Genomic DNA, 26759 nt, shown 5'->3' with positions numbered 1-26759 from the left:
GACGTTTTGTCCGATGGATTCTTTCTACTTTGTCTCCACTAATATAGGTCTCTAGCTGGCGGATAACTAGTAATTCTTGTCCAAAGGGGAAAGCCTCGAGTTAGGAATCTAGCAGGAGAAAAGGGTTGTATTCCAGGTCTGCCAGTGATTCTGGGCTTTTTCTTTCCTCATCCCACCAGGTAAAGTGGAATAATGCCACATCAACCTCACAAGATCCCACAAGAATTAGAGACCCGAATAAAAAGACTTGCAGACCTTAGTCCTAAGCCCGTAGAAAATGCTGTTACATCTTCACACTCCTATGCTTTGCTAATATAATATGATCCACTTAATTTTGAAAGGAGTGTGCTTACAATCGTAGTAAAGCAAAACTCACGCGGCTACTACCCGCCATCCTGTGCATCCGGGTCTCTTCCGCGAGACGCCGCTTTCCCGCTTTCCAACCGGGACACGGGAGGCGGAAAGGGCGCGCGGGCAGTGACGATTTTTTCCTGGGCGACTGACGTCACTGCTAGGCGCCCGGCGGCACGTTGGCCAGGTCTTCTGCAGGCTTTCTAGGGGCAAAAATGGCCATGGCCAGCGATTTTTACTTGCGCTACTACGTAGGGCACAAGGGGAAATTTGGACACGAGTTTCTGGAGTTTGAGTTTCGACCGGACGGTGAGCAGAGGAGGGGCCGCTGGCGCCGCCCCCAGCGTGGTGCTGAGCTGGGGAAGGAAGCGAGGCGGACCTGCAGCGGAGGAGGCGGGGTGGGGCGAGCAGCTTCCGCGGGCTGCGAGTGTGCAATGTGAGCTGAGGCCACTGCTTGAAAGACGAAGCAATAGGAGTTTAAGAGTATAGTAGGAGGCATAAATCGGTTTCGTGAACGAAAGATAGTTAGTGGGTGTACATTAATTCAGAAAAGCTAATCCTGCCAGATGCTGAAAAGCTGAACCCACGTGAATCAGAATCCCAGAATCAGCGCAGCGCTGGGGACCTTGCAGGTCATCTAGTTTATCTACCTAATACATAACATGATCATTTCTGAAAACGTCTCCACCCCGCAGCGATCCATGGATGCTGATATTCTTCCTGTGACCAGTAACTTTCTGATTACCCATTCATCCATTTTATTCATTCGGTCGCTGTATGTAAGGCAACGTGTCGAAAAACGAATGAGACCTGTTCCGGAGGGGGGCGCCCGACGAGTAGAAAAATGAGTGTAATGATGTCTTTTGCGTACTTAAATACAGTTATTCTTCTTTGGATGCCTTAAGAATACAAAAAAAGCAGAGTGGTTAGATCTACGAGAAAGAATCGGGAAAAGCTTCCTAAAGAAGGTGGCGGTTGAGAGGAGTCTTGAGAGTATTTTTCTTGGTCTCTAAGGGAGAAACGTTCATATTAAAATTAGCTATAAATCAGCTAAGCCACTGGCCAGCCTTTATCCAGAAGCAGCACATAGTTTGTATGCTTCCTAGTCACAATTCTAAAATATTAGCATTGTCGTATTATATGCATACATTTGAAGGAAAATAATTAACAGAGAACATTTTGGAGTAGTGGGGAAAGCCTGAGTATCGGAAGAAGGTAAATCTAGATCTGAATCTTGTGTGACCCTGGGCAGGTTTTACTTAACTCTGTTTTCTCAACTATGAATAGGTGAGAGAAGAAAACCTACTTCTTAGTGTTGTTTTATGGATTAGATTAAGTCTTCTGGGTAAATCACTGAGCACCAATACAGACATACAACATAAATTTTAAAAGAAATATTTGTTCCTTTTTCAGATTCCATGTGTAGTTCATGACATAGCTTAAGAAAATGAGACTTAGAAATGGCCCTCCCATTATATTGCATTACATTGAAGGCATGGAATACTTAAAAATTATATCAAATATTTAAAAATTATATCAAAGGCATGTAATATTGAAAAATTTGACTGGCTTCAACTGCAGACAATTTACCAGTAAATTTTTGAGTATCTACATGTCTAGCATTGATCTTATGCTAGGAGGGAGGAAATAATTAATAAAAATAGTAGTATAAAATAGCTTTTATTTTCAAAATTGCTTACGATGTTGTTTCTTTATTTTTTGTTTTAGCAGTTTTTGCTGTTATAGATTGAATTTTTTTCCACTCCCCACAGGAAAGCTTAGATATGCCAACAACAGCAATTACAAAAATGATGTCATGATCAGAAAAGAGGTAAGTTTCTTTCGCATGTCTGATTTTTTACATTTGGCTCATTTTCCTCATGTCTGTGTTGAATTTACAAAAGTAACATCTAAGGCTGTATTGTAAAGAAGGTAATTAATAGATTGAAAAGGGATTCTGCTTAAATTAGGTATAATTGTACCTTCTGTAACAACAAAAGAAGCAATCTGAATATATTAATTTGTAATCCCACATTTGAACATATCACTTAATTCATTTTATAATTAGTCATTTTACTCTATTCACTATTAATTGATAATCATGATTTAACACAGTATAATTTTAAATGAAAGACTCAAAAGTTAGAGATAGAAAGTTCAGCACACTGTGACGTGCACTTGCATTTGTCTCTGTTCACCTCATAGATTTTGCGTTGTCACCTTTAAGCACTTGGAGATATTTGAGTCTCATGTTACAAAGGCAGAATACAGGGTTTTAAAAGAGGGGTGGTGATGTGAAGAGGGAAAATATATATATTAAAGGAAAGGGCAAGAGAGTGGGAAAAAATCATGGGATGAATCATTCTCTCCTGTCTTGTACTTTTAGAATCAGAATTAAATTTTTCTGTGATATTCTGTTTGAATATTCAGCGCTCATAACTGCGTCTTATTATTTACTTTTGAATTATGAGAAGAAATAGAGAGGCATTATGAAATTTTTATTATAACTTATTTTCAGGCTTATGTACACAAGAGTGTAATGGAAGAATTGAAGAGGATTATTGATGACAGTGAAATTACAAAAGAAGATGATGCTTTGTGGCCTCCCCCTGACAGGGTCGGCCGACAGGTTTGTATTTGGTGATTCTGTAGATGCATAAATGTTAAAAACTGATAACGTAATTGCTGTGTTTCTCTTTATTTAAAATAGATCCTTATTGATTCTTTGGTTATCTCTTTAGAAGGCACCTGGTAAATACTCTTTAATTTTGTTTTACTTAGCCTCATTTTCTGTGCTTCCTCCTAGTAGGAGTCGATGCATAGCTCTAAATTTAAATCTGCATCCTTTTGAACAGTCTCTGTAGCCACCACAAAGTTAGGATGTTTTCACATTGTTGTGAATAATTTGTATTGTACGTTAATCACTTTTATTAGGAATAAGTACAGGTGTATGTTAAATTCGAGACTTAGGATCTCATTGACTATGTAAAATTTACTGTCTCCAAATTTACAACTTTGAAAATTCTTATTTGCATCTTTATGCCCCAGAGAGAGATTTGATTGGTTTCTTTGTTCAAACTGACCATTGGTTTTGCCTCTCATATTCCCTTCAGAGTAACTGATGTGTCTCAAAGGGCTTCTGAAGAGCTCTGAAGGCCTGATTTCTCTCTGTAGAAAGACAGTTTGATTTCTGAATTGGGTCTTTTCAATTCTTGGAGAAATTGGATAAACCCCTGGAGGAAGAAACTTTTAATTTCACTTTTGTATGTTCCTGAGGATTATGCTTTGTAACACCTTCTTTGCCTAGAAGAAAATGTGGAGAAATCTAACATGCTGACACTCTAGCAGTAACTTAACCCTTCTATTTAAAAAAAAAAAAACATTATTTAGGAAAGCAAAGGTAATAGCAGTATTTATTTTATGCGTTGGAAATACATAAAAGGTAAATTTAGATAGTATGTTTTATGCATATGTGCATATGTACTAAAAAACAAACAATAGCAGTGAACTCTTTATGTCTTTTAGATTCAGGGAGAGCCCAGTATTTTCATCTACCCATTTGATGATGTGTTCATGTGTTTTGGTTGGTGGGGAGGATTAGGCATGCTCTGGAAGTTGTCTGTTGGATCTTCAGATTAAAGATTTTATGACTTTGAGAGTCTCACTTAACTTTGCATTGTGTGTGTGCCTTAGGCTGTGCATAATTAAGTCTTCTGATCAAATGTGTAGCTAAGTCTGTCTTTAATGTCATCTCTTACTTAACCTGAAAAGTCACAGACATAGCCTCTTAATTACTGGTTTTAGATTTGCAGATAAAATATAGAGAAAAACTTACACAGTGATCCTGGCACACTGGGAACATCTACTTTATGGTGTTTGTTTTACTAGTTCTTAATGTTTTGTAAACTCAAAAGAGTCTGAGTCTTTTAGCCTTACAATCCAGGATTCAAATATCAGTGGTTGTAAATTAGTAGTTGTAAATATCAACAAGTATTTTCCTATGCTTTGTGAATCTTGGATTTCACATTTGTAAAATGAGCCTAATAGAGCCTACCTGATAAGGGTATTTTAGGGATTACAGATAATGTTTGTAAAGTCCCTAGCAGCAGGACCTGGCACATAATAGGTACCAAAGTGGTGCTATTATTATTATGCATTTTGTTTTTAGAGCCCAGTAGAAAGGGTAAATGTGTTTGTATTTATCATATTAAAAATAGGCTTATACACATATTATTATTTTTACATCATTGGGCTTCAAAGTGATGCCTTCAGTTTGTTCTGACGTTATAAGAAACGTTTGTGTGTCACTTTTAGGTATATTGTTCATTTTATAGTATCTTCTTTAAGAGATCTCTGGAAAGCACTTTTGGTTGGTCCCAGCATTGGGGACTGTTGAGCAGTTGCTGAGGTTCTTATTTTATAGACACGGTTTACGTCTAACAGATCAAGTGTCCTTTTTGCTTTCCTTCTCTGTGACTGCTAGAAAACTTGCAGCTAAAATTGGGACCTTTTGGTAGCAAGAATACAGATATCTCTGGGAAGGATTTTTATATTAACTACATTTCTCTTTTATTTTTTTCAGGAGCTTGAAATTGTAATTGGAGATGAACACATTTCTTTCACCACATCAAAAATAGGTTCTCTTATTGATGTAAATCAGTCAAAGTAAGTGTGTTAAAGCAGTTTGACTAAATTGATAAAATTTATCTCTAACAGAGAGAGAACTATAGCCAGGTTGCTAAGATTATTTCAATGGCACCCTATCAGTTTATTAGCCAGCTGTAATTCTGATTCTTATGTCATTGAAGACTTGTTATCAAAGAAGTTAGCAGAGTATTTAATTGATTGCCAAAAAATTCTTAATCTAACAACATAATAATGCCCAAGTTTTTATTAACTGCTTTTTTTGTAAAAATCTGTAAACAGTATGACAAAATTTAAAAGAAATCCTCATTGGGTTATATCAGCCTCATTAGCCCCATATCACATCATTCTCCTCTACCTCAAATAAATGGGAAAAATCCAGTAGAGCTTAAGTATGGTTTTAGCTACCTCATCCTCACAAGTTCTAGGTCCCTGTAGCACATACCATTGTCTTTGTGTGAAAAATCTGTTTCCAGTTCTTTCTTTCTACTCTTTCCCCTTAAAATGTCCTCACTGTGCTTTTCCTATCACTTTAAATTGTAATAACTTATTTGTTTGCTTTGCTGGTTTGCATGTGAGCTCCCTGAGAACCTTGCTGTGTCTCCAAAGTTAGCACAGTGCCTGGCCCACACATAGGAGCTTTATGAATATTTATTACAGGAAAGGAGAAAGGAATGAATGCCTAAAAAATATTGGATACAGAAGGCTGTGTTCATAGAGACTGACCAGACATTTTTAAACTATCAAGTTTATTTTCCCTACAGTTGGTGAGGATGTGGCATTCATACCCACTGGGATTGTAAATTGGTACAGTGTTTTTGGAAATAAATTTGACAATATGCTTTAAAAGCTGTTGATATTTTACTCACCTTTGTCCTAGTAATTTCATTTCTGAGCATCTCTTCTGGGGAAATATTCTCAAATAATGAAAAAGCTGTTATTCATAAAGATGGTCATTGAAGCCTTATTTATAATTGGAAAGAAATCCAAATGTCTAACAAGGAGAGAATTGTTAAATTAACTAAAAATTATTTGTGAATTTTTTTAATGTAATGGAAATTAATAATAAAAAGGGCACAGGGAATGATTTTAGTTATTAAAAAAATAGAGCAACATCAAAATATTTATAGTTACTCCGTGTGGAGTGACATATAGTATTGCAAGTATTTTTTTATATCTTTATAATTTTATCTGCTTTATAGATTTTTGTGATACATAGCTATTACTTTTATGAGAAAATGAACACTTTAAATATGAAATGAATACTGGTGAAGAAAATTTATATTTCTTTCTTACAGAAAAGATAGAGATGGTAATTGTTCAGTATGTTCATTATAGTTACCAGCAAATTCTCCCCTTCTCCTTGCTTCCTTTAAGTAAATTTTTTAGGTTTTTGGTTTTTGTTTTGTTTTAGGAATTAACTTAGAAAATTATGTTGTTTCATTCTAGAAACCAGAAAGTAACTCTTACCTTTTTAAATTTTAGGGATCCTGAAGGCCTTCGAGTATTTTACTATTTGGTACAGGACCTGAAATGTTTAGTTTTTAGTCTTATTGGATTACATTTCAAGATTAAACCGATCTAAATTGTATGTTTTTTGAAGCTGCTTTTATATTTAATTAAGGGATGGGTAAGGGAGGGCTTATTTACAATACTGGGCTTTTTATGAATGTGAAACAGACAAATTTTTTTTGTATGCAAAGTGAAAGTAAGAAAATACATAAACAAGCTTGATTGTTATCCTCACTTGGGTCCAAGTGGGTTGGACAGTCCCCACACACATTAAATTCTGTAAATAAAAGCCACCTTTCTTTGAAATTGTGCTCCAATAAAACATATCAAAGCCTGGATGGAGAGTGTTTTTTTTTTTCATGAGTCTATGTCTCTGATTTACTTTAAAGATTATAAAACTTTGTTTTAGTAGGTGAATCCTAGGGCAGAAGTTGTTTCAAGTAGAAATGTGTAGCCAGATTCTCACCCATTAAAGGCAATTGTACATCTTCCCTTGTTTCTTCCATACTTGATGAGATTTAATTTTTTGGTCCTTATAGAAATTGTTTACAGAAAGTCCGGGATTTTTTACATTTATCACAAACTCCTCAGAGATTATTCACATTTAAATATTTTTGGTATAAGCAGAGATTGCCTAAAGGGTTACAAGAGTAAAGTCAGTACCCCAAGTTAGGCACATCTCTAATTATGCCCTTATTTCTTATTTCACCATATATGTATTTTGTGTATCTGTGGGAACTAAATGAGTTCCCAGCTTTACATATTATTTAAAACTTACCCTTAAACACATACATGTGTGAGTGTATTTATTCATTTATTAATTCATATTTTAACTCCTAATGAACACAGGTCCCAGTCATGTTTCCCAGTTCCCTTCAACCTTTTTCTTATAGACTCGATCTTTCATTCCTTCTGTTAGTAACCATGCCTGTGGTATGCTGTTATTCCTCTGGCTGAACCCCTACTCTTTAAAAGTGTGCAGTCGTAATCCACTTGCCCCAGGGACCAGTCAGGACTGACCTTAGGGTGCAAGAATTAGTCTCTGAAGCCTTGCCAGGATTCTTGAGCAGCTGGACTCCAGAGCTACTGTGTCCAGTAAACTTTGAGATAATAGAAATGTTCTCTATCTGTGCAGTCCAATAGGGTGGCCACTAGCTGTTACATGTGGCTACTGAGTACTTGCGATGTGGCCAGTGTAATTGAATTTATAGTTGTCTTCCAACATTTTACGAAAAATTTCAAACATAGAAAACAGTTGAAAGAATTGTAGGATCTACACCCATATGCCAATCTAGATTCTGTAATTAACATTTTATTATGCTGTAATAAGTCAATTATAATAAATCATGTCCTGTTGATTTTTCACTTAAGGGTGGAATAACTCGTGTAATTGATGCCAATGGACTGCTTTTTTTTGTGTGCTATTTAATTTTTATTAAATTTATATAGCCACATGTGGCTTGTGGCTACCTTTTGGACAGAGAAGCCTAGAACCTGGCTTGGTAGCCTGTTTGCCACGGAGTGCTATTTGGTCCTTTACACTGTATAAAAATGCATGGCCATCCCCTTCAGAGTTTTCATGGAAAGTCACCTCATCTCCACTTCATTGTGTAACACTACACTGTCATCACTTCAGGTTTCTTATGAAAATAAATATTTCTGTTCACATTGTAGATCTTGATGAATGTGCACTATAAAATCATGTTATAATTCTCTTACGCTTAGATGTCAACTTCACGGACAAGGGGAGAAACAACTGCTCTTTGACCCTCCTATGGGCCCACAACTTTTGGTTGCTCCACAAAATAATCTTCATTCTGTGGCATCTGTTGAATAAGATGATCCACTCAAGATTGAGCAAGGCTGGGGAGAAATAGGCCGTAGATTAAAAAATCTTTAACATATTAACTCTGTCCCTATTCTCTAACTTCCTTCTAGTTCTGATTTATTTATTATACTCTTCTCCGCTATCTACTAAGTTTATCATATTCAAACCAAGATTGGAGAATAGGTCATTAGGATAAATATTTTATATTGTCTCTGATTTCCTTAAACTTTGTTTGAACTGATTCTTACTTGACTGTAAGCTGCTGGTGATCAGTAAAAGTTCAATTTTGTACAGCACTAGTTTTATGTGAAACTAGATTTTTATAGCAGTCAGGTCAGCAAATACCACATGTCCCCACCGCTACTCCCCCATAATAGAGAGACCTCTTATAATAATCAAACTTATTTCCAAGTGCTGGTTCTGTGCCCTGTATCTCCTTTTCCCACTCATGGGATGGAGTGTCACTACTCGGCACCTACCAGTCTTTTCCATATAGTAGGTGCTTTATAAAAGATTATTGGACTTGCTGTCTTTTGTACTTACTACCTTCAGATTGTTTTTGTAACTTAGTCTAAGGTAGAAGAGATTCATTTCTGTGGCTGTGGAAACCTTTCAATTACCATGAATTTTGCTCATACATACTCATACCACAGAGTTGTATATTTGAATACATTTGATAAGGATGTGTTTTTTGGATGTGGCTCATCTGTGAACCTAATCTCTCATGTATAGTCTGAGTAGAACGGTTTCACTTTTCTCAATCAAAGCAGCAAAGACAGCACAGCAAAGAGGACTAGTGAGAATGGGCATGATCTGCCAGGCTCTACCGTTCTATTTTATTTATAAATTTTTATTTTGAGTTTCCAGGTTTTATGCCTCTGCTTCTTATGGTTAAGAGTGCAGGCACATATTTCATTGATATCAAGCTGAGTCTATTCATGTGGACATTTTTAATTTGAATATAAATGATAGCTGATATTATTTTATATATACTATTATTAGACTACCTTGTTTTGATTTGAAATGTGCGAGACCTGTGAACATGGGTTGTGCTGTAAGTTCAACCACTGATCCATATGATTATTTTTAAAGACTATTTTTTTAGAGCAGTTTTAGGTCTACAACAAAATTAATAGGAAGGTACAGAGATTTCCCATATACCCCCACTCCCACACATGCATAGCCTCTCCAGTTATCAACAACTTCCACCAGAGAGGTACATTTGTTGCAATTGCTAAAGCAACATTGACACATAATAATCACTCAAATTTCATAGTTTACCTCAGGGTTCACTGTTGGTGGTGTACATTCTATGGGTTTGGACAAAGGTATAATGACATGTATCCACCATTATAGTATCATACAGAGTATTTTCACTACCCTAAAAATCCTCACGCACCACCTATTCATTTCTCCCTGCTCTCAACCCCTGGCAACCACTGATCTTCTTATTGCCTCCATGGTTTTATCTTTTCCATAATGTCATATAGTTGGAATCACATGGTATGTAGCATTTTCAGATGGACTTTTTTCACTTAGTAATAACACATTTAAGTTTCCTCCAAGTCTTTTCATGGCTTGATAGCTCATTTCTTTTTAGTGGTGAATAACATTGCCTTGTCTGGATGTACCACAGATTATTTGTCCATTCACCTGCTAAAGGACGTCTTGGTTGCTTCCAAATTTTGGCAATTATGAGTAAAGCTGCTATAAACATCCATGTACAAGTTTTTGTGTGGACGTTAAGTTTATTGATAATTTTGGTAATTGATTTCCTAGCATGTGGTAATAAGCTAGAATAAAAAATCCAAAAAATTTAATGAAAATAAACAACAAAGGTAAATGAATGATTTGAGGGTGAGCATAGAGTCTGAACTGTGTGGTATAGTGGAGAGAACACTGAAGAATCAAAATTCTCAATTATGGCACTACTTCACAGAACTCTTTTCCCTTTCAACCTGTGAATAGACTTTATCTCTTAGTGGCACAGAGCCCAAATAGCCATCTGATATACTTTTTTGGTCATTATTTTTTCATGCTTACTTAGTTGCTGAGAAGTCCTTCTCATTTAGTTACTTAGAAACTGGAGGAAGGATGGTGACTGTTTGTCTGACTGCTGGAGGCCAGTTGGGATGATATAGAGGATTTTAACTCTAGAGCATTAGAACAGCTTTTTTGTAAAGACAAGAAGGACAAATGAGGTGGTTAATTATGGGAACAGGAAACCTCAAACAAGTGGTCTTTTGAGTTTTTACTGTAAGAGCCAGGAAATTTAATATCTCTCAGTGGCATAAAGGTTAGGCATTAGGACAAACAACCATGGAGGTGGGAACCTGGCCAGGTGAGATTACTCCTCCCAATAGAGTGATGCAGACCGTCTTTCTCTAGGAGCTCGTGGTTATTCCAGACATCCTTTACTTCAGCTTAGGACAGGAAGAACAGCATGCTCCTGTGAAATGATAAGTCTCTGTGGTTTGCAGTTGTGACCAGAAAGCTTGAAGGTGTGACTAGAAGCTGTGTGTTAAGCTTCTCGCTGACAAAATTAATATTGTCAGGAAGGAATGGGTAAAATGTGTGGTTTCCCAAATGAAAAAAGGCTTTGCAGCAAAGCAGCCAGGAAGTGAATATTTGGATGCTTTATATATTCATGTTGTGTGTGTGTTTTGCAGAAAAGTAAATTCAGAAGACAAAGTTCAAGAACATTCCAAACATTCTTCAAATTTCTCATCTTTCTGTTTTATTAGCAGTCGTAATAGATAAGTTTGGTGCTTCGGTTTTGTGCTTTGATCGAAGGGCCATGCTAGGAGTTTCAGTTAGTCCCGTTGGAAGTTACTGGTGTTGTCTTCTGATTCTGGTTGTCTTCTTATTTAAGAAGAAATGTGCCTTCAGAAATTCAGAGCTTAGTGAAAAAAAGAAACTAGAGCTTAGAGAGAACAGCTACCTAATTTGGCTTTCCAATCATTAATCTCATTCTGCCTTTCTCTAAAATTGAAAAATCCAAATTTTGTAGTCAATTTCTCTTAACTTGAACATATTCATGGAGTGCACATGTAGGCATCATCTCTCTTCTATGTGCTGCAGTTACAATAATGAACAAGACAGATGTAGTACTCACCCTGTGGAGTTTATGTAGAGGTGACAGATAACTATGTTAAGTATAAAAAGGTATTGTGTATCTGTCTAGCTTCCATCATAACTGTGTACCCTCACCAGCTATAAGGGTGTAAATCAAAACAGAAAGAGGGCCGGCCGGTGGCACAGCGGTTAAGTGCGCACGTTCTGCGTTTCGGTGGCCCAGGGTTTGCCAGTTTGGATCCCAGGTGCGGACATGGCACCGCGTGGCAAGCCATGTTGTGGTAGGCGTCCCACGTACAAAGTAGGGGAAGATGGGCATGATGTTAGCTCAGGGCCACTCTTCCTCAGCAAAAAGAGGAGGATTGGCAGTAGTTAGCTCAGGGCTAATTTTCCTCAAAAAAAAAAAAAAAACAAAACAGAAAGAAAGCTCAACATTACCACTGTCTCCATGGACCCACAAGCTTTAAGTAACCAGACTTGAGATTACAGAATGGTTTTTCTAGAGAGGTGGCAGTGTGCTGCCACACGTTTCCAGCTCCTAAATTGTATTAATGTGGCCCTCCCACCCCATACACACACACACTTTCCTCCAAGCATCTGCACTCCAAACCTGACGTGTCAGGATAGAGAACCTAGCTCAGTGTGTCAGGATTGTTGGGTTGCAGTCCTGGCTCTTCCACTATTTATATTACCTTGGAAGAGAGTGGAAAAATGAACATTTACCTATTTTGAAGTCTAAGAAATCGTGTCTGTAGTGATATCTCATTGAATTCTTCCAAATCTATGAAGTAAGTGATACTCTTATTGAACATGTGAGGAAAATGAGGCTAAAGATTTGGAGTGGCTTGTTCAAATTTTTACAGCTAGGAAGGATTTGAATCTTCAACCTCAAATAATAATATTTAACATTTAATGAGTGCCTACTTTATATTTTCCAGGTCTGGTTAGGCACCTTATATACCCTATCTCATATTAAATATTAATATTAATTTAAATATTTTAAAAATATTATCCCTATTTTACTGTAGTGAATCCAAGGTTTAGAGAAGTGAAGTGACCTGCCTCAAGTCACACATAGAAGCTTGGGCTGGTATTTCAAGCCAGATCCACCTGGTTCCAGAATTCATGCTTTGTGGCAGAGGTTTGTTGAAAATCCAGGCCCTTTGAATCCATAGTCCGTTTGTGCTCTGTGTATTCACTCAGGACTGATTTTAAACATGGATCAAGTGTTAGTAATGATGTGTCCGTTGGGCAGTCAATTAACTTCAACATTAATTTCTCCATTTGCAAAATGGGAACAATAATAAATATCTGTCAGCTTTAAGAGGTTTCGATATTGTTATAGACACAGTAGGTCCTAATAAATGATAATGTCTCTCTCTGCCACCTTCTCGACAATGATTATTCTTTCTCCGCCCCTACACCCTGTGTTCTCTCAGCAGAGCTTCTTTATTTATTTTTGGCATTGCAATAGAGGGCTGGGGATCTTTCTCTGTTTTGAGATTGACAAAGATTACCCAATCCAAGATTAGGGTAAAGAGAAGGAAATGCCCAGCAGCAAGTATTCTTGAAGTGTGCAGGCTCATCCTGTGATACTTTGCTTATGTTATTGAATTAAATTAGTCTCTGGGAGATATTCCAGTGGCCTTCCTGCACATGGTGACAAGTGGCAGACCTCAGTGGTGATTTAGAGATTAAGGGCTGCGTTGGGGGACAAGTAGGCCAGTTGAGGGCAAACAACACGCAGCATAACCTAGACAGGTTACTATTGGTCAAAACACTCAGTAGACCATGTCTGTATGGCAGTTGGGAGGAGAGCTGGGGGCATTTGAGCAAACTGAAGTATGGGAAAGGCTTCTAAAGTGGGACGGTTTAGCTGTGGCTAGAGGTGGGGAAGAGAAGGAAAGAATTAAGCAAAGAATTTGGCCAGAGTTGGTGAAATCAGGGTGGATTTGTCTCTGCATAATCAATTTCCTCTTCTGTTCCACACCTCACTCCTCTTCCTCCACACTCCGTAGTAACCACTCTCACCTGATTTGAAGAGCAATTTAAATTGGCTTCATAGAGCTGTATGTCAGAAGATTGACAAGGCCTGTATCAAACGAAAGTAAACTTCAGTGAGAGATTTGAGTGTATTTTGGCAGGCTCTGGCTCATAGAAACAGAGTTCTAGAAATAAATTTCTTTTAGCTGGAAGATTGTAAATCTTCATGAAGTAAGATTCATGCACAAAACTCAAGTGGAGGAATAAATCACCAATATGTCTTAAAAAATCAATAGTGAACATTTTCATACACAACTAGTGGTAATAAATGGGAACAAGTTTTATGGAGGGTGTTTAGTAATATGTATCAAAGTTCTTTATTGTATATACCCCTTGACCCCATAATTTCATGTTTTAAAATTTTTCCTAGAAAAATATTCAAAAGTGTACGCCCATTATATTTTATTCTAGCACAAAATTGGGAACAACCGAAATGTCCGATGGTAGGAGATTACCTAAATAAATTATAGTATAATCCATATGGGCAATAACTATTTATGGTTTAAAATCTCATTTTAGATAAATATTTTTTAAATGGAAAAAGGTTAGAAAATAATAAATCAAAAACATTGTGTATGCAATGACACAGACTTTGATAGTAAACGTAACGTATGGCTAAAAAACTAGAAGAATATACACCAAAATTTTTATAGTGGAATTATGGATGTTTTAAAATAATTTCCAAAATACATTTATCTGCAATAAACATAAATGGAAAAAAGAAATAATATTTTTCAAATAGCAACATATAAGAGAAAGTTTCTAACAGATTATTTAAGAGTTAAAGAATTTAGTAATAATATTTTTGTGTGTATGCATATATATTTATACCTATATATTTTAATCATTTGTTTTGGGTAGTACTTTCCTTTAAGTATGCTGGTTTTTATCAAAGATATTAGTTTTTGTTTCTCCAAAGCTGTGTTTGTTTGTCTTTTCAGTCCTCAAATACAGATTTTGAATGTTATTTTGTGAAGAGTACCAAGTGGTTGGTTATTTGAAATGGAGGAAGAGATAGCTCATGACCATTTTTCCTTTCCCGTCAACCTCAGCTTTTATCATACAATTTCCTTTTATCACTTTGGTCAAGAGGAGGGGCAGACAATTTTGAGTTGGAGTACCACTCAGAGACAATTCATTTCTGCCTTCCGTCTTACAGCCTCTCACACACCCGAGGGATCCAGGATTGGAAAGGCCGACTTCTCCCACCTTGTTGTTGGGTCAGCTTTCTCCTCCTGCATCGCTGCGTGGCACAGACACAGGTACCCTCTGCTCTTAGTCCTTCAGACCTTTGTACCTGAGTATACTGTTAGCCCTACTTATGAAGAAAAGATTCTAGCAATATGGGATTTTATTACAAATGACTTGACGTGAACATGGGATCGATGGGAAAGCATTCTCTATTGATTGTTTTAGAACTGCATTAATTCAGAAGGATGTGAAAGCTGTAGTTCAGCATTCACGGGAAGTTATTTTCTTTTTTTCAATATGCTACAATTTTTGCTTTGTGTTATCTAAATGAAGAGGGATTTGGTGATTAACTACTTTTCTTTGGGTCTGATGATTTACATATTATCTTATCAATCTTAAAGGATTCTGTAATAGAAAAGACTCCTTTTCCTTAGGAAATTAGAGGAAATGTGAATAATTAAGTTTAAAAAGTTTTGTATATTAAAACATTTTTTTAAAGACTATAGTTACATGTGCAATTTATTTTCCATATTTCTTGTTTTGTGGATATCCTCTATTCACACTGATTAATGTAAGCAGCAAGGTAAATTTTAAATATTTACTATTTAAAAATTTCTTTTGATAAGTATATCCATTAACAGATTGAATCCTTTATGGATATTAACTAATGACTGCCCACTGACAAATTTTATTTTCACATAGGATTCTATGGCAACATCATACACTAGAAGATTATTTCTAAAATTTTAGTATACATCGAATCATTTGGGATTAAAAATACAAGTGTCTAGACTCCAACCTGAGAGACTTTTATCCAGCATATCTTGCATGGGGCACTGGAATCTGGAATGTTAACCAATCTGCAATGTTAACCCCCAATAATTCTTTTGTAGATAGTATATGGGATACACTTTGGGAAACAATTTGGTAAAGTCATGTTGAAATTGAAAAGAATGCAGGAACTTTTTAATATTTATGTGTACATCGTTTTTAAGCCAAGATATTTATATTTTTTCAGAATTACAAAAAGATAGAATTTTAGTTTTCTGAATTGATAGTTTTAAAAGTGTCCCAGTAATTTGGGATGATACCACTTCTACCTAACATTTGTATATGTATGTTGAACATATTGAACTATATTGACTGGGTGAATAGGACCCAGCCTATTCAATCTATTGGTAGATTTTAAAAAGATTCTTTCTGTATTATATAATAATTATGGCAGTAATGACTAGGAGTGTAAATGACTCTATCAGAGATGTTGAAAGGTTTTCCATTTCTCATATAAATCAAGTTGAGTCTACATGCTTTAGGCAGCTAAAGGAGTTAATAAACACACCCTCACATACACGTACAGATATACACACATACCTCTTAATCCTGAGTGTGTTCTATAGACTGACACTTTAATTTTTCTTTAGACAGAAATACTCCTGTTGCGAAGATTCAATGCAAAACATATTTCTTTTCTTACTCTAGACATGAGCAATCAGGAAGTGACTTATTGCTCCTTGAGATTTGTTCAGTCTCCTTCAGAGTCACAAAATAGATTAAGGCCTGGTGGTACTCAAAGGCCTGGGAAAACTGATGACAAAGGTACATGTTTTAAGCATCTAGATACACCTGTCTTTTATGAATTGTCAAACTTTAGAGTTTTGATTAAAGTTTTCCTATCTGTACTTCAGATTCTCGGATGGTAATATCAAATCATAATTGTGTAGACTAGTAGAACAAGTCTCTCTTTTTTAAAGTTTGTGAGAATGGAGAATGTAATGAATTCTTCTAAATTTGAGAAGCTAATATTCATTCAAGTTTGTTTAAGAGAAATTCATGAGGCTTTAAAAGTAAAAGACAGAGCCAGCCAAGATGGCCTAGTAGTTGAAGTTTAGCCTGCTCCACTTCGGGTGCCTGGGTTTGGTTCCTGGGCATGGAGCCACACCACTCATCTGTCGGTAGCCATGCTGTGGTGGCAGCTCACATAGAAGAACCAGAAGGACTTACAACTAGAATATACAACTATGTACTGGAGTTTTGGGGAGAAACAAAAAAGAGAGAGAGAGAGAGGAAGATTGGCAACAGATGTTAGCCCAGAGCAAATCTTTCAAAAAAAAATTAAAAGGAAAGGACAGACCAGAGTCTCAAGAAAAGATTGTATTTCCTAAAGAAACATAAGTCTTAAAGAATGAGAAATCAAAATATGCATTAGAAGCAATGCTTTTATTCATACAAAAGATATTTTAGGTGTCTTAAATATTTACCAAACCCTAGTGGCAATGAAGAAGCAAACATGTTCAAATCAAAAGGAGCATTCTGATGTTTCTGTTCTTTCTCTTTCCCCTCAAATATTGTCACAAACTCTGAATTGAGAATAACTTTTACTTGTTTAACTTAATGACAGAGATAACTTTTAGATACTGAGGACCTCCAAAGTAGGAGGATAAATATAGTATTGACTAGAGAAAAGTAAAACTGATGAAAAAGAAAGCTGATTTCTAGAAACTCCTTTAAGGATGAACCCCAATCACATTCGCAGCTCCAGAATATCCACTATTGGCCACCAATTTCTCAAGAATATTGACTGCTTTTTCCTCCTCTTCATGGTGATCACAGGAAGGATTATACATATCAGTGTAGATCCTCATAAATGTGTATTGCGTCTATTGCCATCTATGCTTTTGTAAGGGATGTACTTTTAAAATCCTATAGGACTGTTCTTGTGTATAACATTTCTACGAGTGTATGTCAGACAGAAATCGGAAACTTTAAAACTGTAATTACAAGATCACAAATTTAAATCAATTTGCATGATATATTTTTGTGAAATTTTTAGACAGGAATGTCTTTTTGTTCAAAATGTTGCCCTAGGTTAAAGTTAGTAGTGGACAAGGCTCTTTTCTTTTCTGATTATTTTCTTCCTTCTTTATTTAAAGAGTTTTCAGTGCCCTGGCTTCCCTTCGTAGTGACTCTTGGGATTCTCTGTTTACTTCTTTTGGTGACAGCCACAGTGTTGGGGACAATGCGTGAGTATTTGAAATATATCCTTCAAGTCTGAGTGATAGCAGTAACCACTAATAGTGCAGATGTTAACCATGCTCCAACAATTGCTCCTTGGCTATAATCAGGGAATGTCCTAATTGGACTCTTTTTGAGTGATTTTTCCTCAGGCACATCACAGTGTTGTTTTCATTTTACTTACCTATTCCAATGACTTCATCTGTAATGAGCTTTCTCATTCTGTATAATACATCGTCACATTCGTTCAATACAGGACTTAGTAATATTCTGCCTTCTGAGTTTAGATCATTGTGAATCTTGGCTGAACATTCTTTGAGAAACAACTGTTCAAAAGAAATTATGACTTTCTCTTGACTTTTTCTAGGTACACAATGAAGAAATGGTTTAGTAAAAAATTCTATACATGGATGTTATATGATCCGTGAATTCAGCCTATATCTTTTATTTGAATTTCTTGACATCTTTAGAGAAAATCACTAATATGATTCACTCAGATAAAATTACATATTTGGATCTTCCTTTCTTTTCCCCTATGGATATTCCATCTACTCCAATAATAAGGGTGCTATTTCTTCATGTTTCTTAGTACAGATTTTCATACTCAGAGGATGTGTTGTTAAATGTTGATTGATTTTTACTTTGGTACCTATTTCTAAATAGTGTGCTGTTAAAAAGAAACTAAACTGAATGGTAAAGTGTTACCATTATAATTTTATTCATATATCTCATTTTATTTATTCTACACTTAAGTTGCTAATAGTGGGAAATTTGATGTTTCTATTTTTGTGGTCGGTTTATTGATGTGTTACTTTCTAAATGTCAAATTGCTAATTAAAGTAATGAAATGGGTTGGTTGTCAATGTGAGACTTTTTCTCTTGTATTAAATTTCAACATTTAAACATTATGAGTACTTTTTGTATTATATCTATGCTATTAATTTTAGTTTTTCAGTGTATTCAAGAAAAATATCAACAGGAGGAAATTCTACGAAACCTCAGTCAAATGTATGACATTATAAAAAAGGACAACTACTTAAAGGAACGACTTTTGATAAATAAGACTTTAGAATGCGACGTTCTCAGAAATGAAACCCTTCATCAGAAAAAGGAACTGGACTCACTCTTTGTAGAAAAGATGAGATGTCACATAAAACAAGAGATCTTTTCAAAGTCTTTGCAAGATACAGGTATGGAGGAAATCGTGAGCGAAAGATAGCAGGATTTTTCATTATTTCTTCCCCCTCCAGAAGCTTTGAGGCCTAATAAAAGGCTTAGGATATGTGCTAGTGATCTAGGTCCTCACATTCCTTTTTTTTTTTTGTGGTAAGAACACTTAACGTGAGATATATCCTTTTAACAGATTTTTAAGTGCGCAGTTCAGTGTTGCTAACTGTAGGCACTGCGTTGTACGACAGATTTCTATAACTTATTCATCTTGCATAATTGAAACTGTATACCCCTTGAACAACAACTCCTCAATCCCCTGCCCCTACCCCGCTCCAGCCCTGGCAACCACCATTTTACTCTTTCCGTGCCTGTGAGTTTGAATATTTTTTATCTCATATAAGCAGAATCATGCTATATTTGTTCCTCTCTGATTCACTTATTTCACTGTGATTAGCATAATATCCTCAAGGTTCATCTAGGCTGATGCATATGCCAGGATTTCCTTTTTTTAAAGGCTGAATAATATTCCATTTATGTATATACAACATTTTCTTTATCCATTCATCCATTGATGGACATTTGGGTTGTTTACATATCTTGGCTATTGTGAATAATGCTACAATGAATGTGCGAATGTGGATATCTCTTGGCCTCCAGAATATTGATGAACCTCCTATTATCATTATTGATAGCTATTAAGAGTTTATTTATAGAGGGCTGATAAATATATTGTTCTGCTTAACAGAATACCAGATGACAAGAAGTTTAATGTTTCACATTATACACCGTAGGTAAACTCAATGAAGGCCGCTGGTCCTGTTGTGGAGTAAACTGTTATTATTTTACCAATGAAATTAAAGACTGGAAGGGATGTAATAAGACTTGCCAACGTTACAATTTATCTCTTTTGAAGATAGATGATGAAGATGAACGGGTATCATGGATTGTTTTATTCACTTTTATTCTCTTGGATTCTGTCCCTCATTTTGGACCCAAGATATTGAGGGCAGGGGGGAGTCAAGAAAGAGGGACCTTCACTTATTCTTTGTGTTGTGTCTGTCGAGTGAGCAAAAATTGCATAGCTAAGAGTCTCCCAGGAGACCCCTGCCTGCTAATAGGCGTATGACCTTGCTCCTTACTAAACATTCAATACATGTTTTCTATCCTAATGACCATTGTTATTTCTAAAATGGAAAGCCCCTTGAAGGTGCAGTTTGGGTCTTCGCAATCATCTCCCTCTCTAAGGAGTGTGCTGGAGAGCTGCTCCTGGAGAAGTGTGCTTTTCCTACGATGAATTACTTCACGCTTTGGTAAATTGCAGCCTGGAACCAGCAATTATTTCTCCCTATAAAGTGGCAATTAAGAACCCGGAGACAACATAGTCTAGTAGTTATTTTTAGGAATACAGGAGCCAGACTGCCTGGGATAAAATCCACTTCTGCCACTTATTAGCTAGGTTACCTTTGGTAAAGTACTTAACCTCTCTGAGCACCAGTTTTCGGATTGGCAAAATGGAGATAATAATGAGAAACATAAAAGTGAAAACAGTTTTACAAATTAGCTTTATGCTGATTTTCACTGCATCTGTAGGTAACATTTACTTGATCAATATTCTTATATATTATATCAGTATGTATAACTTTCACAAAGAATTATAAAAAGAGAAAATACAGTGACAATATCAAAATTATCTTTTTAATTTATTACTAATAAAAACTATCCACACTCACAAAATGTGTCTTTATAGAGAAATGTTTGCAAAGATCAGCCTGAAACCTCTATTTATCATTTAGGAAAACAACACAAAATTTATATGCAAATCTAATAGATGTTTTAAATCACAACATAAAAGAATTTATTATATCAAGTCATAAAATAACTTTTTATGTTTGTTGCAGTAAAACACAGTTAAATTTAAACCTGAAGTTTAAGATATATTCTGTCATTTAATCAGATATTATGTAATATGTCACTTTGATATAGTACATTTTGGACAGTAAATATTTCCAAATACCTCCCTTTTTCCCTTTACCACTTCCAATTACTGAACTCCAGCAAGTCTTTCTCTTATGAGGCTAAAGGCTCTAAGGCACATCTCCCCACATACATTTGTTGTTTTAATAAATTTGTTTTGAAGATTCCTATTTTCAGTGAAGAATATATGACGATCATTTTTCTACATGAGGAAGTAGTTTTCTGGAGCGTGACTTTGAATGGTTTCGTAAAATGTCCTAAATTATTTAACAAATCTCCTATTGTTATTTATTTAGATTTTAAATTTTTCCATGTTTTAAATAATCTGTGAGACTGGCAGTCATTTTTAAAATAAATGAATAATCCTGGAGAAAATTACTTTGAAAAATGAAAACACAGAGAGCGAGGGGAGAGAAGGTTTTTTAGGAAGGAGGGTTGAAGGATGATGTGGAGAGGAGCAGAGTACTGGCCAGAGAAACAGCTGGACCCTTTACCTGTCCTTCTTTTCATTCTCTAACAGGTGGGCATTTACTCACATGATATGTTTTGTTTCCCTTATAGGCGTTCATTCAACGCCAGGCTTATCAAAATACCTACTGGATTGGATTATCATATAATGCAAAGGAAAGTAAATGGAAATGGATTGACGATGGCACGTCTTCTGGAATGTAAGTCTCTGGAATGCATTCAAACTCTGAGACTGGTGTTGGGGTTGGAACGATTATATCTAAAAAAGGAATCTTCTCTCATTTCGCACAGCTTAACTCATTTTCAGGTAGAGGTCATTGGTAAGAATACGTAGAATGACTAAGAAAGTGTTTTAGGAAGTATAGGTAAAAAGGAACAGATGCATCATACAGAGTTATCAATAATAACAAAATTCTGATTCTAAATACATGCTGAGAAGGATGTGTTATGAGGTACACAAAATAAAACAAAATCATAAAGTGATATGAAGAGATTGGACCATGCTGACTTAGCCATAGTGATCCCTCCCACAACCTCAAATGAATATTTTGAGTATCCCAAAAATTCATCTGAAACTCTATTACACTATAACATATAACACTATTAGTTTGTATTATTTGTAAATATAAATATATCTACCTTTACTATAGTCCTTCTGTTTTGAAGTGTAGTATTTTGTAAACTCTTGAGTTTATGTTTAATTATAGTCTGCTGTTAAACTGTTCAATAATTTTTTGAAAATCTGAACTATGTATTGTCTATACATATTTTTTAAGATTGACCCTGAGCTAGCATCTGTTGTCAATCTTTTTCTTCTTTCTTTTTCTCTTCTCCCCAAAGCCCCCCAGTAGATCGTTGTATATTCTAGTTGTAGGTCCTTCTAGTTCTACTATGTGGGACACCACCTCAACAAGGCTTGACGAGCGGTGCAAAGTCCGTGCCCTGTATCCGAACTGGGGAAACCCCTGGCTGCTGAAGCGGAGCATGCGAACTTAACCACTTGGCCACGGGGCCGGCCCACTGTATTATATTTTTTATTTCCAGAAACTCTATTTTATGTTTCCAAATCTTCTTGCTAGTTACTCATATTTTTAAACTCCCTTTTATTTCTTGAAAGATATTAAATGTTCTTATTTTATATTTGGTATCTGATAATTCTTATCTTTGAAGTTTTGTGGGTCCACTGAATTATTTCTGCTGATTTTTGTTCGTGATGCCATTTTCTTTGTAGTATTTAGTGATTTTTTTTTTTCCTTTTTGATCTGCTGTGGAAATTATTCAAGGACTGAGATGAAGGTGCTTTCCTCAAGAAAGAATTTAATTTGTTGGATGCCTTGGGGCACTGTGAATCTGGGCCACTGATTCTAAATTCTAAATTCTTCTTTTTTTAAAGATTGGCACCTGAGCTAACAACTGTTGCCAATCTTTTTTTTTTTTTCTTTTTCTGCTTTATCTCTCCAAACCCTGCTGTACACGGTTGTATATCTGAGTTGCATGTCCTTCTAGTTGTGGGATGTGGAATGCTGCCTCAACATGGCCTGACAAGCGGTACCATGTCCGTGCCCAGGATCCGAACCCTGGGCCACCACAGCGGAGCGTGCGAACTTAAGCACTCGGCCACGGAGCCAGCCCCACTAAATTCTAAATTCTAAATATAGGTCCTGCAAGTAGTGTAGTTCTGGGCTGCAAACCTATGAAAGATGTCATGCAGGAAATTACCTTAATGTAATCGTAGCCTGTAAGTACACGTTCAGGCAAAACAGTCTCAGAGGTCACAGAACAGAAAGGCTCACGGCCAGATTAACATGCTCAAATGGCACAATTAATTCAATCAATCTAAACCACATCATACTATTCAAGGGGAAGGAAATGGGATAGCTCTCACACTTGGGTGGGATGGGATAGGTTGTCACACTAGGATAAGGTGCAAATGGATGAAAGGATTGCCTGAATCCTGGGTTATGAGACCTTCATGTGGCCTGACTCTCTCTGCTGCATAACCCTTTCCTGATGATGGTTTCTAGCACCAGACTTGAGGTTTGAGTAAAGGGGTCCAAAAACAGAAGGTTCTTGTGGCGAGCATACACATTTTCTCTGTTGGGGAGATGCAGGTGCATGTAAGCCTGGGCACAGCTGCAGCTTTCTAATTAACCTCATGAGCAGCTATGGGTTTTATTTGAGTTTCTTAGGGAGAGTGCCAGAATGAGTGTCACCAGTGGGTAGGGAACTTACGACCTCATGAATGTTGAGTATCTATGTGCGTTATGTATACTTTGAATATTATATTTAGCATCTACTTGGTTCTTTCTTCTTTTCCCATGGTCAGCACAGACATGCTCTAGTTACTGTGTCTATGCCTAACATGTCTCATAGGTTACCTACTTATACGCACTTAACACATCTTATGTGTCCTGCCTCTGCCTCATGAGCAACTTAGTTTCATTTATCTTCCTTGTTTATTTCTCTTTATCCCTGTAGCAGATTTGAATATTCTTAAATAATGTAGCAAATGCAGATTACATGAGGGATGGTGTATGATTTTGAACTCTTAGGTGGGATTATTCTTTTTCTCTTCTGTTTAAGACCAAGGTTCAAGACAGTTCTTGGGTGGTTTATACTGAAGATACATCCGTTTGGGGTTGCAACTCTACGTGGCTTGCCTTCTATTTAGAATCTTGGGTGGAATTCATTATTCAGCCTACTGTATCAGTGAAAGGAAAACTGACTTCAGAGCTTCACCTACGTTTCTGGGTCCTCACCTTTGCTTAACCCTCAGCCTGAGTATGAATTTGCTTCTTGCCACTTCATAAATCTGTTCAAGAAGGTTTAAATTTTTATTATTCAACATTTTTAATTGTTTCAATACGAAGATAGTTCTGATACCTAATCCACCACTTTGCTGAAATAGAACTCCTGCTTTCAGATATTTTTCAATGGATTGTCACGTTTTAGCTAATAATTGTTATTGAGGTAGGGAAGGAAAAGAAACAAAACAAAGACATCAATTAAACAACTTCATCTCTGACTATATTCCAATTCTACTTTTTCTCCTTAAGGATATGCACATGAGACCTGGTTATCTCTGTCATAGAAATTCAGTTCTTTTTAATCTCTCTATTTTATTGAAAAAATTAACATAAGAAAGCAGTTTTGCTACATATCATGATCCCAGAGCAATATTGCAAGGTAATTTTGCCTTCTCACCAAAAATTCCTAGTGTGGAATAAAATGGAAGTTTATGGGTGTGATCAGGAGGCTGTGATTGTTATAGTTAATGGGCTAAAAGGAAAAGAAAATTTTTTAGTGATGAAGTTATGATTAACATTTCCATATTCCAGATCTTTAGGCAATAGACTTAAAAAAGATTATGATTTATGCTATTATAAGCTTCAGCATTCAACAGTTGACAATGTATGTTTTCTGTTCTACAGTAATTTTACAATGAATTTGCCTTCCGGGAGAGGAGGAAAATGTGCATTTTTAACTTCAACGAGAATAACAAATACTGAGTGCTCTCATACCTATAATTGTATCTGTGAGAAGAGAATTGATTGTGTTTTCAACGACTGCTTCAGCTGATGCAGAAGAAACGGTGAAATGGAATTTTGTCATTTTTTTGTTTGTCTCCTGTGGTAATTTGTGATTACTTACAAATTAATGTTTTCTGACAGGAGGACTTATTCCATTGTGGAAACAGAGATGAGTTAGAAGACAAAGAAAATACTCTTTTGGACTATGATTTAAGAGATCAGATGCTGTCTGTCTTCTTGGGGAAAAGGGGAAGATTTTGTTTTTGGAAAGCAGTTACTCTCTAACGACCCTGAGAAATTCTTTCTCTTTCCCTGAACCACCCACAGAGCCGACGAGAGAACTATGATAAAGAGCCTGGGTCTTTTCCTTATTAATAGGATAAATCATTTCAATAGCCTCTGGCTTTGAGAGAGAGCACAATTAAGAACTAACAAATTGTTTTCCTGCCCCTGCCCTCCAATCTATGTGCTTACTTTTCATTAAAAAAACATTTTTTGATTTTTCTATAATTTCAAACTTATTGAATAGTTGAAACAATCATACAAGGAACTCTCATATAACCTTTACCCACAGTTACCATTTGTTTATATTTAGTTCTAGGTGTGCTTTGCAATTCTCTCTCTCTCCTTGCTGGTCCATTTGATAATAAATTGGGGAAATTATATCCCTTTGTCTAAATATTCTACAAGAACAAGGACTTTGTCTCGTATAACTATAGTACAGTTATCGAAGTCAGGAAATGTAGCATTTCTACATTGCCATGATTTCATCTATAAGCCCTATTCAAATTTTGTCAACTGCTCCCACAATGTCATTTATAGGTGTTTGTCCCCCATGTTCAGGATCATGCAATACATTTAGTAGTGATGTCACTTTAGCGTCCTTTAATCTGGGACAGTTCTTCAGGATTTCTTTGTCTTTCATGACCTTGACATTTTAAAAATCAACTTGATTGAGTTATACTTTTATGCAATAAAACACATCTATTTTAAATCATGAGATCAATGGGTTTTTCACAAATGTATACATTTCTTCAACACCATCAAATCAAGACATAGAACGTTTTCATCACCTCCAAAAGTTCTTTTCTGCCCCTCCCCACCCACTGGGGCCCAGGCAACCAGTGATCTGCTTTCAGTCACTACAAATTAGTTTTGACTGTTATAAAATTGCATGCATCATGTGCTCTTTTGTATTTGGCTTCTTTTTGGTCAGTATATTTTTGAAATTAATTCATGTTCTTTCATGTATCTTTTCATGTTCATTCTTTCTGTTACTGAGTAGTATTCCATTGTACAGACATACCACAATTTGTTCATCCACCTATGGACATTTGATGTGTTTCCAGTTTTTGGCTATTATGAATAAATCTGCCGTGAACATTTATGTGCCAGTCTCTGTGTGGACATGTGTTTTCATTTCTTTTTATTAAATACCTAGGAATTTGATTGTTGAATCTTATGGTAAGTGCACGTTTAATTTTCTAAGAAACTTCTAGTTTGTTTTCCAGTGTGGTTGCATCGTTTTATTTTCCCAGTAGCAGCATATGAGAGTTCCAGTTGCTTCATGTTATTGCCAATACTTGATAGTGTCAGTCTTTTTAATTTTAGCCATCATGGTGGGTGTGTAATGGTATCTCATTGTGGTTTTTAATTTGCATTTCCCTGAAGACTAATGACATTGAGCATCTTGTCATGTGTTCATTAGCCATTTATGTATCTTCTTTTGTGAAGGGTCTGTTCAACATTTTGCCCATTGTAATGTCTGTTCAGTATTTTTTAACATTGAGTTTGTCTGTCTTACTATGGAGTTGTAAGAGTTCTTTGTATGATTTGGATACAAATCCCTTGTTAGATATATGTATTGCAAATACTTTCTCCCAGTCTGTCTTGTCTTTTCATTGTCTTAATGGTGTCTTTCAAGAAGCGTAAGTTTTGAAATTTTGATGAAACCTCATTTA

At 36.0% G+C, this 26759-nt stretch overlaps 2 protein-coding genes across 9 annotated transcripts; both read left to right on the top strand.

Moving 5' to 3' along the window:
- The first annotated feature begins 481 nt into the window (after positions 1-481).
- On the top strand, positions 482-6843 carry LOC103554793 (protein mago nashi homolog 2). Of its 7 annotated transcripts, none has more exons than XM_008526040.2 (5): positions 482-660; positions 2124-2182; positions 2870-2980; positions 4934-5016; positions 6481-6843. In XM_008526040.2, exons 1-5 carry the CDS (start codon positions 567-569, stop codon positions 6578-6580), a joined length of 447 nt encoding a protein of 148 aa, XP_008524262.1. In that variant the 5' UTR covers positions 482-566; the 3' UTR covers positions 6581-6843. The 7 variants fall into 7 exon arrangements, with proteins under 7 accessions (XP_008524262.1, XP_070475204.1, XP_070475206.1 ...); XM_070619103.1 differs by having other exon boundaries at positions 491-787; positions 2080-2182; XM_070619105.1 differs by having other exon boundaries at positions 498-660; positions 2080-2182.
- Positions 6844-14455: 7612 nt separating this feature from the next.
- Positions 14456-26192, top strand: LOC103554791 (killer cell lectin-like receptor 2). 2 transcript variants are annotated; one of them, XM_070619090.1, is made up of 8 exons: positions 14456-14715; positions 16124-16240; positions 17575-17664; positions 18604-18846; positions 19618-19760; positions 21362-21468; positions 24700-24860; positions 24940-26192. In XM_070619090.1, the coding sequence occupies exons 2-7, from the start codon at positions 16126-16128 to the stop codon at positions 24845-24847; spliced, it is 846 nt and encodes a 281-aa protein (XP_070475191.1). In that variant the 5' UTR covers positions 14456-14715; positions 16124-16125; the 3' UTR covers positions 24848-24860; positions 24940-26192. The 2 variants fall into 2 exon arrangements, with proteins under 2 accessions (XP_070475191.1, XP_008524259.1); XM_008526037.2 differs by having other exon boundaries at positions 14462-14715; positions 24700-26192.
- Positions 26193-26759: the final 567 nt, after the last annotated feature.

The sequence above is a fragment of the Equus przewalskii genome, chromosome 5 (genome assembly GCF_037783145.1).
Source record: "Equus przewalskii isolate Varuska chromosome 5, EquPr2, whole genome shotgun sequence".
Taxonomy (NCBI): domain Eukaryota; kingdom Metazoa; phylum Chordata; class Mammalia; order Perissodactyla; family Equidae; genus Equus; species Equus przewalskii.
The sequence above is the reverse complement of the archived record's forward strand: the minus strand, read 5'-3'. Positions and strand labels throughout refer to the sequence as shown.

Coding starts and splice junctions, on each gene's coding strand:
- LOC103554793 (XM_070619103.1), top strand. CDS start 567: ATGGCCATGGCCAGCGATTTTTACTTGCGCTACTACGTAGGGCACAAG. Junction 2,183..2,869: donor ATGTCATGATCAGAAAAGAG/GTAAGTTTCTTT, acceptor ACTTATTTTCAG/GCTTATGTACACAAGAGTGT. Junction 2,981..4,933: donor CTGACAGGGTCGGCCGACAG/GTTTGTATTTGG, acceptor TATTTTTTTCAG/GAGCTTGAAATTGTAATTGG.
- LOC103554791 (XM_070619090.1), top strand. CDS start 16,126: ATGAGCAATCAGGAAGTGACTTATTGCTCCTTGAGATTTGTTCAGTCT. Junction 16,241..17,574: donor TGGGAAAACTGATGACAAAG/GTACATGTTTTA, acceptor CTTTATTTAAAG/AGTTTTCAGTGCCCTGGCTT. Junction 18,847..19,617: donor AAAGTCTTTGCAAGATACAG/GTATGGAGGAAA, acceptor TATACACCGTAG/GTAAACTCAATGAAGGCCGC.